The sequence below is a fragment of the Enhydra lutris genome, unplaced genomic scaffold, assembly GCF_002288905.1.
Source record: "Enhydra lutris kenyoni isolate GAN:26980312 unplaced genomic scaffold, ASM228890v2 scaffoldscaffold24, whole genome shotgun sequence".
Taxonomy (NCBI): Eukaryota; Metazoa; Chordata; class Mammalia; order Carnivora; family Mustelidae; genus Enhydra; species Enhydra lutris.
Window position 1 is genome coordinate 7,866,220 of NW_019154108.1, and position 14,415 is coordinate 7,880,634.

General features: G+C 46.1%; 1 protein-coding gene across 1 annotated transcript in view; it reads right to left on the reverse strand.

Annotated features, from left to right (window-relative positions):
- The window catches only part of LOC111150878 (phospholipase D family member 5), a 378,454-nt gene that overhangs the window by 228,962 nt on the left and 135,077 nt on the right, over nucleotides 1–14,415 (reverse strand). The window contains exon 2 of the mRNA XM_022508546.1: nucleotides 10,222–10,358. Coding sequence (XP_022364254.1) covers nucleotides 10,222–10,358 — 137 coding nt within the window. The remainder of the gene's footprint in view (nucleotides 1–10,221; nucleotides 10,359–14,415) is intronic.

Consider the following 14,415-nt stretch of genomic DNA (forward strand, 5'->3'; position numbering starts at 1 on the left):
GCTGATAACACCAACAGAAGGCCCAAGCCGCCATTACAGAAATGAAATGGTCTATGATACCAAAACCATGAGTTTTGGAAAGTGGGCATAAGGAGTGAGAAATCAAAGCTGGTGGGGTACCTTTGCCCGGGTCTCTGGGAGAATGTGTTGCCCTGATCTGACTGAGAAGAAGCTCAACGCAGAAAGAAAGCAGCACGTGATGAGCGCCTCACCAAGACAAAGCAGGTTCCAGGCGCTCTACACTAACACTGTATTGGTAGAAAGAGCTGGGCCAGTGGGTGCACGATGAGAAGAGAAAGAAACCATGGCCCGAGCTAGGGATTTGGGCATCACTTGACAAGAGGTGGGGGTGAAATCACGGGAATGGGTTAGAAAGTGCCAGAGCGGAGAGTGGGAGAAGAGAAAGAAGATTTGAATAACCCAATTACGTACTGCCCAACTATGGAAACGGGCAGTACAAAGGATATGAGAGGTTGAATATACAAATGGACAAAGGCCAGACCATCTATCTAGAAATTTGGACTCTGACCCACCACCTGCAGCAAACTGACCAAGATGCCTACATCTCACCTACGGCAAGCAGCCAGGGAAGCCAGCCTGCCGTTAAGTCAGACCTGCAGAAAGGCAGGCCACTATCTCCAGTCATGGCCCAGGCCACCAAACAATAACTTCCAACACCAAGATGGTGGGACTTGATTAATAATGGGACAGCTTCCCTAATTTTTTGCCTCCAACTTACGACCAACTGGGGAGAGCCAAGCAGGCTCCCCGACCCAATCACATAGTATGCCCTGCGTTGAGTTAGCCTCCCCTGTTTCCCCTTCCCCCTCCACTTCAGGGCACACCTGAAGCCTTCCCCATTGCACTACCACACTCCCCCATTCCTCTGCCTGCCTCTGAATTTCTGAATGCAAGTGACAGTGGCTGACGCTCTTGTGAACCGCAAGCTCCAAACAAACAGCTTTTGCTTTTCTCATTAGTCTTCATTTATTTCCACAGGACTACGTGCAGAGACAGAGAGGTCTGCCTGGAGAGGGTAAGAGGAAACCTCTTCCTGAGGAAAAATGGGAGGCGGGAAGGGTGAATGAAGACACTTGGGGTCTGAGCTGGAAAGACAGCTGACGGAGTCCTACCAGGCGGACGCCATCTTCCCATGGAATAACCTCTGATCGCAGACTCAGGAGAAGGCAGGCTGGGGCTGCAGGAAAGAGAGGAGTGCAGAACTGGAAGCGGACAAGACGGAGCTAACCAGAAATGGGGGACATGCTCACTTCTGTCTAACAGAGTGGGCTATGCAGAGAGCCATCTTCTCTATTTCTTCAGATCCTGCAAGACTCGGTAAAAAAGGCGTACCTGGGTGGCTCAGTCAGTTAAGCATCTGACTCTTGATTTTGGTCCAGGTCATGATCTCAGGGTTGTGGGATCAAGCCCCACATCGGGCTCCCCACTCAGCAGGGGGTCTGCTTGGGGACAGTCCCTCTTCCTCTGCTTCTCCCCCTGTTTGCATGCACACTCTTCCTCTCTCTCTCTCCCCCAAATGAGTAAAAAAATCTTTTTTTAAAAAGGATTCCATAAGAAATGGATACCAGTGCTATGAAAAGAAGAACACATCAAGAAAATCATAAAGGAACTACATTCATTTGGTTCCTATGGACAAACTGGGGAAGGATGTAAAAGAAAATCTCTAGAGCCAGTTCTGTCAGTTTCTTCTACCTTTCGCCATCTTTGTTGGGTTGGTACATTGGAAATCTATTCGAGGGACTGAGTGCTCCAGGTTTTTCAATTCTTTGGTGTTCCTTTTGGATGCAGGTGCAGATTAAAGTTTCTCTTCCTCTTTAGTCAGAAAAGTGCTCAAAGACTGAAGTCAAAAACCAAATGGACCTTTCTCAACTTGGGAACAACACCCTAATTTTTTTTTAATATTTTTTAAATTTTTACTTTATTTTTTCAGTGTTCCAAGATTCATTGTTTATGCACCACACCCAGTGCTCCCTGCGATCCGTGCCCTCCTTAATACCCACCACCAGGCTCACCCACCACCCACCCTCTTCCCCTCCAAAACCCTCAGTTTGTTTCTCAGAGTCCACAGTCTCTCATGGTTTGTCTCCCCCTCTGAATTCCCCCAACTCCCTTCTCCTCTCCATCTCCCCATGTCCTCCGTGTTGTTCCTTATGCTCCACAAGTGAAACCATATGATAATTGACTCTCTCTGCTTGACTTATTTCACTCAGCATAATCTCCTCCAGTCCCATCCATGTTGATACAAAAGTTGGGTATTCATCCTTTCTGATGGAGGCATAATATTAACTCTATAGTATATATGGACCACATCTTCTATCTATTCATCTGCTGAAGGGCATCTCAGCTCCTTCCACGGTTTGGCGACTCTGCCCATTGCTGCTATGAACACTGGGGTACAGATGGCCCTTCTTTTCACTACACCTGTATCTTTGGGGTAAATACCCAGTCATGCAATTGCAGGGTCATAGGGTAGCTCTATTTTTAATTTTTTGAGGAATCTCCACACTGTTTTCCAAAGTGGCTGCACCAACTTGCATTCCCACCAACAGTGTAAGAGGGCTCCCCTTTCTCCACATCCTCTCCATCATCTGTTGTTTCCCGTCTTAATTTTGGCCATTCTAACCGGACAACACCCTAATTTAAAAACATGGTTGGGTTTGTCAATGTAAAGCACAGTAGATTAAAATTAATGTACATAAAGGGAAAAATGTGTAGCTTAAGAAGGGAATGGAAAATGGATGATAAAGTCTTCCTTACTTTGGAGCAAAATACGGTGAAACTTTAAAGGGATTGTAAACACCTGCATGAACTTATGACCCTTTACAAAAAGACTAACAGCCAACATTTACTGAGCATTTATGATATAACAGATGCTATTATATGAAAAGCACTTGCATTAACATATTTAGACCTTCCAGAAGCCTTTCAAGTAAGACTTATCTTTATTGTACAGATGAAAAAAAGTGGTACTGTAAAATCAAGAAACTTGTTCAAGACTGCAAATCTTCTATGTGGTAAAGCCAGACTTGAACCCTGGTAATTTGGCCCCATGGTCCATGTTCTCATGTCTGTCATATGAAGAGGGAAAGGAGAGGGACATTACTCACTCATAAAGATAATTTAAAGAATCTTTCCTCTGGTGTCATCTTATCTACCATCAACACCCCTGTGGGACAATGTAATGACACCCTAGAACTTAGATTCTGTTTTTTAATAGAATTCTTCATGAAAAGAAACCAGAGCTCACTGGAGAGTAGATAATACCATGTCCCAGAGCAAGAAAATTCAAAACAGGGCCAGAACAGATTTTTGGTGCCAGAAAACAAGGCTGCTCTCAGAGATGTCTGGAATAGTGTCAAAAAATAAAAAGACAGCTCCCCCTGGTCAAGTAGTGAAAATTTGGGCATTAAAAGGGAAAACAATGAATAAAGTCCATTGGGGCAAGTTGAGTCTCTGAAGATAGCTCTAAGGTCATGATACTCAAAGAGAAAGGACAAAACGTTAGGAGGTAATTGTCATGGTACAGTGGTCTCTCAATGCTGTTTTCTAGAAATACTACCTATCGATAGATTAAATTATGGGTGCCCTACATGGGAGCTGCAACTCGGTCATTAATATAGATATATCTATAGATGTTTATTATTTTATTTTTAAAGATTTATTTATTATTTTATTTATTATTTATTGTTAAATTTTACTTATTTATTATTTATTATTAAAGATTTTATTGATTTATTTGACACAGAGAGAACCCAAGCAGGAGGAGCTGTAGGCAGAGTGAGAGGGAGAAGCAGACTCCCCACCGAGCAGGGAGCCCAATGCAGGACTCTATCCCAGAATCCTGAGATCATGAGCTGAGCCGAAGGCAGAGGCTTAACCGCCTGAGCCACCCAGGCATCCCTAGATGTTGTTTAATATTTTAAATAAGAAAATAATGGATTAGAAGAAGAAATCCATAAAACAAACTATATGAAAATTATAGAGAACTTTTTTTTTTTTTTTTTTTTTTTGAGAGAGAGAGTGTGAGCATGAGCAGGGGAGGGGCGGAGGGGGAGGGAAAGAGAGAATCCCAAGCAGGATCAAAAGCCCAGCAAGGAGCCCGACGCAGGGCTCGATCTCATGACCCTGAGAGCGTGACCTGCGCTGAAATCAAGAGTTGGACACTTAACTGTCTGACCAACCCATCCAGGAGCCCCCAGAAGACAGCTTTTTAACAGAGGAATCTAAAATTTAGAAAGCAGATGTGAAGGGTACATATTGAGGGGCGGGAAATTACCAAGTGAGTCTGGCTCTCGCTGTACTTCCTACAGTGGTCCAGGCCCCTCTCTACTCGTGAACCACTATGGCAATTCATACATTGCTTACCCAGGCTCAAATCTTTCCTGGGTCCCATTCCGTGCAGACACAAGTCTATCCACTTCAGAATGAAAGAAACTCCCTGGGGCCAGGACAGTGGGCATCATGTACAGAGCCATTGTTGGTATATTCCCTCCAGCTTTGGGCCAAGTAGGCATAATGAGCTAAAAGGGATATGCAGACTCGTGGATGAGAGTGAGCACCACCAGGACAGGAGCCGCACAGACATGGGGTTGATTCAAGAGCATGGGGGCAAGCCTGAGGAGGTCCAGGAGCAGCGACTGTCGTAACTGCTGTGACAGGTCAGGTGGCAAGCGTCCGTGGACAGATCAGAAGCTGCTGCTGACCCACCCCCAATTTTATGTTTCTGTAGCTTGTTTAATGATCGTTTGTAGAAATTGGCTGCCATATTGTTTATAGCTATTGGGCCTGAGGTGCAGGAGGACGAGGGTGGGGACCGGTTCTTTGGGCATTTATCAGAGAGGGGTGGTCTTCCAATAAGTGTGTAACGATGTTCTCTGACCTACAGTAAGGGATGAGAGATGAGAGAGTTATGAATTACAAAATGGAGGCCTTGCCTCTCATCTGAGAGGCTGGCCAGTTCACGAGTGAGCAGGTGTTCCACAGGCAACGTCCCCGGGACGGAAGTGCCAGCGTCCCCACTAGTCCCTGGGGATGCGATGTGTGTGAAACCACACAGTGCCCCGACCTCTTCACATCGTGGTGTGAAATGATGACTGGAGGCACCCGTGAATCACAAAACAGCCAAGCCACAGGACGGATGTGATCTCCAGCACACGCGAAGCCACGCTTGACTACGCAGTGATGCCCCGGAGCTCGCGGAGGCACAGTTTCCAGCCGAAACTAGCAAATTTGTCCTTCACCTCCTTCTGTAAGTCAAGTGACATGTGACATGGAGGTCGATATTTACGGAGACTGAATCAGCAAATTAAACACAGGGGAAAGTGATGGAAACTACTCTGAAATTCGGTACAAGAAGACAAAGAAATAGGTCAAAGTCACTTACTGAGGTCAAAGATCTGGTCTCCTGGCGTAATAAGGTCAGTTAAAAGGCACTTGGGAAGATGAGAGCACTTGTTAATTCACAGATTCATGTGGGAAATTATGACAATCGAGAGCATCACTACCCTACCACTGGTACAGCATTTTAGCAGCCAAATAACAAAAAGAGGAAAATAAAACATGATGTCAGAAAAAATATAAATAAATTTAATATAAAAATAAAAATAATATAAATATTAAATAAATAAATAAATAAATTCACAGCGGGATACCTTTTTTTTTTTTTTTTCCCAGAAAGACTTAAAAGTTTGGGAAACACTGAGTGGGCGATAGGATTCCAAGTAGTAACACAGCAGAGGCTAGAAAGGCATCTCAGCTAGTTAGTAGAGTTAAGATGAATTAAAGTGATGCACACACGATCTTGAACAATGTGGGGGTTGGGGTACCGGGCTGTGCAGTCAAAGTTCCCCCTTACCACTTTTAACCCTCACTCCCCCAAAACTTAACTACTAGGCTGCTGAGGAGCAGAAGCCTTACTGAAAACGTTAACAGTTGAACACATATTCTCTGCAGGAACAGAATATTCCACGTAATATTCACAGTATCCTTCCAATAAAGGCAGCCAGAGAAAAGAAAATGTTATTAAGAAAGTCACTGGGAGGAGAAAATGCATTTACAGGACTGTATCGTATTTATCGAAAAAAAGGCGCACGTCCGTGGACCTGCGCAGGTCAAACCTGGGAGTTCCAGAGGCGGATTTAGGAAAGGCTGACCCGCCCTCCTCTCCACTACCCCCTTCCCCCAGCCAGTGAATGAGATTTCGGGGAGGGGCTGTCAAAACAGGGAGAAGGGAAGGCCCTGACCCTCTCAGCTTTCAGGAGTGAGGAGAGCAGCAGGCACAGAGGCATTTAATTCTGAAGCAGCAAAGATCTCAGCAAAGGTTGCAGGGAGCGGGCAGCGCTCTTCGGGATAACGATGCCAGAAGGAGAAAAGCATAAAGAGGAAACTCTTGTGGGGAAGTAAATGGTACTTGGAAGGTAAGCATCATGTGATCCCGTTAGTGCGGCTCTGGGCTACAGTCTGGGGAGCTCAGTGCCAGGATGAGGAGAAGGTCAGGAGAGGAAGAGGTGGGCTTTCGTGCAGAGGGGCTAAGTTGAGACTGGCATGCTGCTGGAAGCTTCTGCAGGGGGCAGCCCCACCCCAGTCTACGTTAGCACCAGGGTACTCAGTGGGTGTATCTCTCGCCAGGGGCACCCCCAGGGGATGCCTGGGGGTACCCAGGACTAAAGCACAGTGCAACTCCCTCTCCTCTTCAGGTTATTAAGGGACTGGAGCCCTGAGGAGAAGGACAGGTGGACGCAGGAGTCAACCAGCCTCAGAACCAGCGTGTGGTTGGGGCAAGAGAGCCACGAGCCACGGAGGCCAGCGAAGGCTTTAGGATCCTGCAGCCAGCCTCGTGGGCCTCGTGCACACTGGCCTCTCGCGACCTCTAACACACTGGCTCTAGCAGATGGAGAAGAAGAAAATGAAAACAAAAGGGGCTGCTGTAGGAAGACGTTCAGGAAGCTGGGGGATTAGATATGCAAATGGACAGTGGCCAGACTGTCCATAAAAACCAGATTCTGCCTCAGCAGCTGCGGCCGCCTGACCAAGACACCAGCCTCCCTCCCACAGTAACCAGCCCAGGAAGCCAGCCCGTGAGCCCGTGGTAAGGCAGGCGATTTCCAGTAACACCCAAGACACCACACAATAACTTCTGTAACCCTGTAGCCTTGTGCCCCAAATGGCCATGACTTGATTAAGAACTATCAGCTTCCCCAATTTTTGATCCCACTTCCAACTCGGGACCAAGGAGAGAAAGCCAAACAACGCACCCCTTAATCAGGGCAAGAGAACACCTCGGTTCCAGAAGCTGGCCGCCTCCAGCTTCCCCCCGGCCACAGCCCCCGTCGGGACACACCTGAAGGCTCCCCCTTTCCCACCAGAAAGCTCTCCGGGGCCTCTGCCTGTGGTGGGGCTTCCCCACCTGCCTGCTTTGCCAGAGCCAACCCCGAACGGTTTCTGTTCTGTCCTTGTCTTCGTCTCCTTCCCCAGAGACAAAGAGCACAGCCAGGAGAAAGCAGATTCGGGATAAGTGAGGACATGGGAGGAACGGGAAGTTGGTTGTGAAGAGAGAAGGGGGTTTCAGACACTCTGGAAGGGACAGGGAGCGGGTCTGTAATGACCCATCGCTTGTTGTGAGTTTCCTGCCGCATTCTTATGGGGTGTGCAACTTACCAATAAAGCCCCATGAGAGATTTCTTTCCATCTACCACTTTTAAGAGAAACAAAACTAAAATAGCCTTTATGACCCATTTAGGGGAGTGGAGGCAGAGGCCAACCAAGGTCCCTCTTTTTCCCATGCCAGATGACGCCCCCAAGAGTTCTCTGCCACTGCCCCTGTGCGCCGTTGCCTCAACTGTCTCCTCGTTGACCATCCTGTGGCTTGTCCTTGTGTGCTGCCGTGCTCTGCAGACAGGCATGGAATGACATAATGAAATGATTACCTTGTCCCTATTTACAGAGTCAGTAAGTGGGATCATGTAGATCTGAATCCAGATCTTTCTGATTTCAAAGTCTATGGTGGGTCTCCGCATCCAGGTTACTTGGAAACGCAGTAGTGAAATGGACATTAAATTACTGACTTGAGGCAGTTAGAACAGTCGGGCCGGTGTTGAGAAGTACATGGAGTTACCAAGCAGGAGGGCAAGGATGGTACTGACGGTCCGGGGTTGTCAGCCAGGGACAAGACAAGGTGGGAAAGAGTCCTGCAATTAGCAGGTGATGTTACCTAAAATATAGTGTGAGTGGACAACGGAGGAAAGTTCCATCAAATTAAAATAGGAACTATCGTGAGCAGAGGGTGGGGTCAGTGGGCTACCGGACTGGAGACTGGGGCTGGACGGGGCGTAAGGAATGGCCATCACCCCACCATTGTCCTGTGTGCTGGAAAGAGGAGACAAAGCAAAAGCTCTTCGGGATGGAGTTAGGGGTAGTAGACGGACAGGGAGTTCCTATGGTGTGGCTGAGAACGCAAGAGGACACACACAGGCCAGAGGGGAGGGGCTGCAAAAGACAGAGAGACTGGAGGGGCTGCAGGTTCTAGAAAACATGGCTGCATGGAGGGGGAACCCGGTAACCAGATACCAGTAACCAGTAACCGGTAACCAGACAGTGACTCCAACTCCCCAGGGGAAAGGCAGTCAGGGAATGGTGGGTAATGGGAAGAACACGTTCCAGATGGAGGAAGAAGCACTGTTGAGTCACTGGGATTCAATGACTGCTCAAGATGGAGAAAGGAGACCCAGATTCCAGCTGTATGAGCTGAAAGTAAACATTGGATTAAATTATAGCTTCTCGCAAGTGAAAAGAGGAATAGTTAGTTCTAAGGCTCCCTCTTTTTTGTTGATGAAACCTTTGAATACCTGTTAATAAGAGTTAAAAGGTCCTGTGGATTTTGTCTTACAGAAGTTGTTACGGTTTGATTTTATAAAGTTGCTATCTGGGGGCTGGGATTTGCCACATCAAGTACTCAGTGGACCTCATCACGGATGAGGTAAGAAGGGGCCGAGCCAATCCACGGAAGAAGGTGAGTGACCGGTGCCCTGTCCACGGATGTTTCCATCTGTCGTGTCTAGGATTCTCAGAAAGTACTGATGCAGGAGTGTCCAGGACGAAGCCGGTGGCAATCTACCATTGTTCGATCGCCTCACTGATCATCCCAACACAGTAATTCGGTCTGGGAAGTAAATATACGCAGGGACCCCTTTCAAACATGTTAGAAGAAATCTAAGACATTTGCTAATTTCTCTCTCGTATGCTTCCTTCTGTGTCTAACACTGTTGTCCGGTGAGTAGCCTATACGTCAATGGTCTTTTCCGGACCTTTTCTGGTGCCACACACTCAGCTCTCAAAGCAAAACGTCTCCAAGATAAAAACCTGCATGCACATTACCACGTTGTTGTTGATCTGAAGCTGGAAAAGAGGGGCACTTAGACTAAACCTTGCCACAGGGAAAAACTACAAGAAAACGCATTGTAAGCTCTAAGTCATAAGAACTCTGGTGGTTGTGTGTCCTGACTTCAGCTCCGCAGGAACATCTATTAAAAATAGACTTCTTATCTATCTGCCCCCTGCCCTGGTGCTTGCCTACCCTTCCCATGACCTGAAAAAATGAAAAATTTTTAAAAAAAGGTAGTTCATGAAAGAGTTAGATAAGGAGATTTATGGGGATAAAACCATGCTGCAGTGACCTAGCCAGTTAGGAATATCCCCCAAGGAAATGTTATTTAAGGTAAAGGAAGAGACCTAATACGTAAATATAATGTAATTATTTCTAGCTTAATAAACCTATGTGCGACATTGAGACAGAGGACGTGCGTGGCTTCTCATAGACATCCTGATTTATCTCATCATGAGATTGGAGTTGGAATTTTTCCTGAGATGTGCGCTTTTTTAACATCCACTTGATGTGATAACTAGCGCCATGTCCTCTGTCCTTCTGGGGCACTCGTTTTTGCCAGGCTCATCATGGAACCAACCAAAACCTCCTCCACAGAGAGGGGTCTCCAGAAATTTCACCCTGTCCACCTGCTCTCTGTACAGGATATGCCCAAGTTGCAAAGAACTCACTGAATGAAATCGGTACTCGTGTTTCGTCCCCGGTCTAAAAGGCAAGAGGCACACCCGTGTACTTAAGATAACGTTCCTCTCTACTGTCCAGCGCTCTCTCTGCTTTTCTGCCCACCCTCTAAAAGAGAAGTTTTGTTTGTTACCTCTTACCGACATTTATTTTGACAATTTTTTTCTGAGAGCCCATCCTCGTCCTCTCCCATGATGTCCACGGCAGAAAATATCAACGCCACGAGAATGGCAAAGCAGCACACCAGGGCGAAGATCACGATACACTTCTGCTGGGACTGTCAAGAAAAAGAAGGAAAAGAGAAGTGAGAAGCAGCTTTCACTTTGGAAACTCGGGATTGGATAGATTTTCAAAACCTCTGAGAAAGGGTCACTTGCATTGCTGCCAGCGAAGGCTGCCCTCGGAGGGAAATCTTGACGCTCGTTCCTCGACACAGCCTTCAACCCCCCACTAAGTATGTCAGAACCTGCCAAATAATTCAAGTGCTGTGTCGAGACTTCTGAACTAGTTCGCTCTCCCTCTTTCTCATCAAAAGCAGTCCGGGCGATCTGGAGATCTTCTACAAGATCTTCTACAAAGCACTGTATGAGGTCCATGAGTGCAAATTAAAAGAGTGGCGCAATAATGATTCTCTGTCCCCTGTTATTGTCACCACCTTTCAAACTCTATGCAAAGTCTGTGCCCTTAAACTCTGCATCCTCTAGCTTCTCCCACCTTGTCTTGCTCTACGGTCTTTTGTATGATGGCTTCAGGAGAGATGCTCCTGGCAGGGGAGGATGAGTTCCCAACTTGGATCAGAAATTAGATCCATCAGATGCCGGCATCTTGGGTCATGGAACTGACATGGCTCATTTTGAAACACTGAACACAGTCATAACCAACATTCATACTTTTGATACGATTTTCACTTAGAAACAGAAGCTGAGGGCACTTGGGTGGCTCAGTGGGTTAAGCCTCTGCCTTCAGCTCAGGTCATGATCCCAGGTCCTGGGATCGAGCCCCACATCAGGCTCTCTGCTCAGGGGGGAGCCTGCTCCCCCACCCTGCCTGCCTCTCTGCCTACTTGTGATCTCTCTCTCTGTGTCAAATAAATAAATAAAATCTTAAAAAAAAACTAGATGGCTCAAAGAAGAGAAAGAACAAACTTCAATTTTACTTTTAATTTTTAAAAGTGTTGTGACCATTGACCAGACAGCCAGGAGAAATTCCCTTAGTGATGAGACACACACGTGTGTACACACATACGCCCGTGCGCACGCGCACACACGCACACATACACTAGCTTTGTTGAAACCAGCTGGCTTTGCTTCTCCCGCCACCCCCCTGCCCTTTATCCCCGCAGCTGCATGATCTCCAAAGAATGGAGGAACCTCCCCAAGCTCAGGGTCCAGTTTGTCCAGGGACAGGCTCGGATGACAGATTCTAGAGAAAGAATGACGCCCCGTGACCAGACGCTGTCTGCTCAGATGCGTGGTTCCTTCTGGAGGCTTTGTCTTCTGACTTCCCTCCGCAGTCCCCTCCCCAGAGAAGCTCCTTCCGAGTCCCTTCCTGCCCCTCACTGCCGGCTTCGCTTATTTCTCACTTGGGGAGGAAGTGGGGGGAAGCCCAAGCGAGACACAACCGCTGTTCATTGCCCCAAGGCGCCCGGGACCTTTAAGACATGCCCACGTTTTACTCCTCCCATCCCGAGCAACCAGCACGGCCCAACAGAAGGTGCCCAAGAAATAACGACCGCGTAAACAAAGCGAATGAATGAAAGGAACGTCCCGAGGGCACACTTCTGAGCAGGCGGGGTGACACGAAAGTGCTTGGAGAATCAGATGCGGCCTTCCAGAGCATTCGCTTGCCTCCGCCATTTCCGTGACTGTGAATCCTGCAGCCTCTCCTTGTTCCTGCTCTACCTGAGCCCCAGGAGAAACCAGCGCTGAGTTTACCGACTCCATCCAACTCCACAGAACAGTCTGTGCATTCTCCCTGCCCCTTTATTTTCCATCTTCCTCATTAATTTTATTTTTCAGAAGCAGAAGAGCGAACTGGTTGAGGGCACAGACTTTGGGGGCCAGACCGCTTGGATTCCTCCCCTAACTATGCCCTCGGGCAAGTTATTTAGTCTTTGTGCTTCAGATCCCTTGTCTGTCAGATGGAGAGGACAATCATGAAATAATAATAATGATGACAGCCTCAGAGGGTTATGGCTGATGATTAAGTTACACGAGATACTGTATGTGCAGTTCTTAGAACAGTATCTGAACAGACAGTACGGGATGGGTGTTTGCTGTTGTGGTATATGTGCCCTCTGGAAGCTGCCTCAAATATTTGGGAGAAACAAGGTAAAGATATGAGAAAATAAAAAACATACAGGGACATCAGGGTGGCTCAGTGGGTTAAGCATCTGACTCCTGATTTCGGCTCAGGTCCTGATCTCAGTGTTGTGAGATGGAGACACGAGTCAGGCTCTGCGCTGGGCGTAGGGTCTTCTTGAGAATCCCCATGCTTCTCTCCCTCTCGCTCTCTGCCCCTCCCCCACCTCTCCTTCTCCCGCTCTTAAAAAAAAAAAAAAAAGAATAAAAGAAAAACAGACAACAAAAACTATACATGTAAGAGAGAAGCAGAGTGATAGAGAGACAGAGACAGAGAAAGAGAGGGAGATATAAGAAAGAGAGAAGGGAAATGTGAGACCAACGTTGTCTAGGATAAAATTTTTTTAAGATTTTATTTATTTAGAGAGAGAGAGAGAGAGTTGGGGGAGGGGCGGAGGGAGAGAGAACATCCCAAGCAGACCCAGCACTGAGCGTGGAGCCCAGCACAGGGCTCGATCGCAGGACCCTGAGACTATGACCCAAGCAGAAATCAAGAATCAGATGCTTGACCACCTGAGCCATCCAGGTGCCCCTGAAATCCTGCTTAATACATGTTGACCTTCAAACATACCTCCTTTAGTTCATTTTTTTTTAAGATTTATTTATTTATTTGAGAGAGACAGAGTACACAAGCAGGGGTGGGGGGGTGTGAAGCAGGAGAGGGAGAGAGAATCTGGAGCAGACTCACCACTGAGCAAAGAGCCCAACGAGGGGCTCCATCCCAGGACCCTGAGATCATGACCTGAACTGAAATCAAGATGAGATGCTCAACCGACCAAACCACCCAGGCACCCCTCCCTTAGTTCCAATAAAGGGAGCGTGATAAATACATCCAGTGTGGGGGCTCAGAAGGAAATTATTTTAAATATTTTTTAAATTTTGAATGAGTTTCCTCTTGCCCTTTACTTTTTATTTATTTTACTAATATTCATTGCTTATATAATCAGAAACTGTTTGCTATTAACTACTTAAAAAAAAAAAAACCTACATAATACAAAAAAAGGAAATAAATCACTCCTGGTCCCACGCAGACCAAACCACCATTAGTATTTTGTTCTCGTTCTTTCCTATGTACTGTGTCTACAGATCTAACAATCTAAAGATGTTGGTGTCACGCTATATATAATTTTGCATTCCGCTTTTTGCACTTGATTGTGCTTTAAGGTCATTAAATATTCTTCTAAAGCAGAGTTTCACATTGTTGCATCACATTCCATTGTGTGGCTATGTCGCCGTCTCCTTTATTCCAATAACTTTTTTTAAAAAGCCACTCGTTTAACAACACCAAAAATAATTAAACATTTTTATCATTTTACCTTATGTCCCTATATGTTATAAACAGAAATGAACAAAAAGCTTTTAGAGGGATTTAAAACAATGCAATCGTAACACATTAATCTAGTCCAGAAGAGACTTTAACCTACGGTGATATGATTAAACATTATCTCAGAAAGAATCCTGAAGAGAGCAGCATAAATATATCGTGTCAGGTACATTAGTGGGTACTTAATGAAAAAATCCTAATGAATACTAAATACTTCATCCACAACAATATTGATCTGTTTTCCTTTATTCTGAATTTTACGATGAAACAGTAAGAGCGCTAGTTAATTTGTGTGCTACTGGAAGTACTTTGCTATAGTAACCCTCACAAATTTCTATTAACATCTATTCATTTAATTCTATATTATCTTATTCTATTAATATGAACTGACCTAGTTATTTTCATTTTAATTCATCAAAGAAGAGAAATGCAGACTCTGATATTCATTTTTAAATGTCTCCTTGAAAGAATGTACTAGAAAATTACAAGGTCAGACCACTACTTTCCTTTCTTTTCCACCTCATCAAAAATGAATGAATCTGTTCAAAGGACAGCCTAAGAGCCTCACAAATGAGACCAAATTCCAGGTTACCAAGACACTTATTCATTTTCAAGTCCTTAACAGATCATTTCAGATCATTCAGGAATCA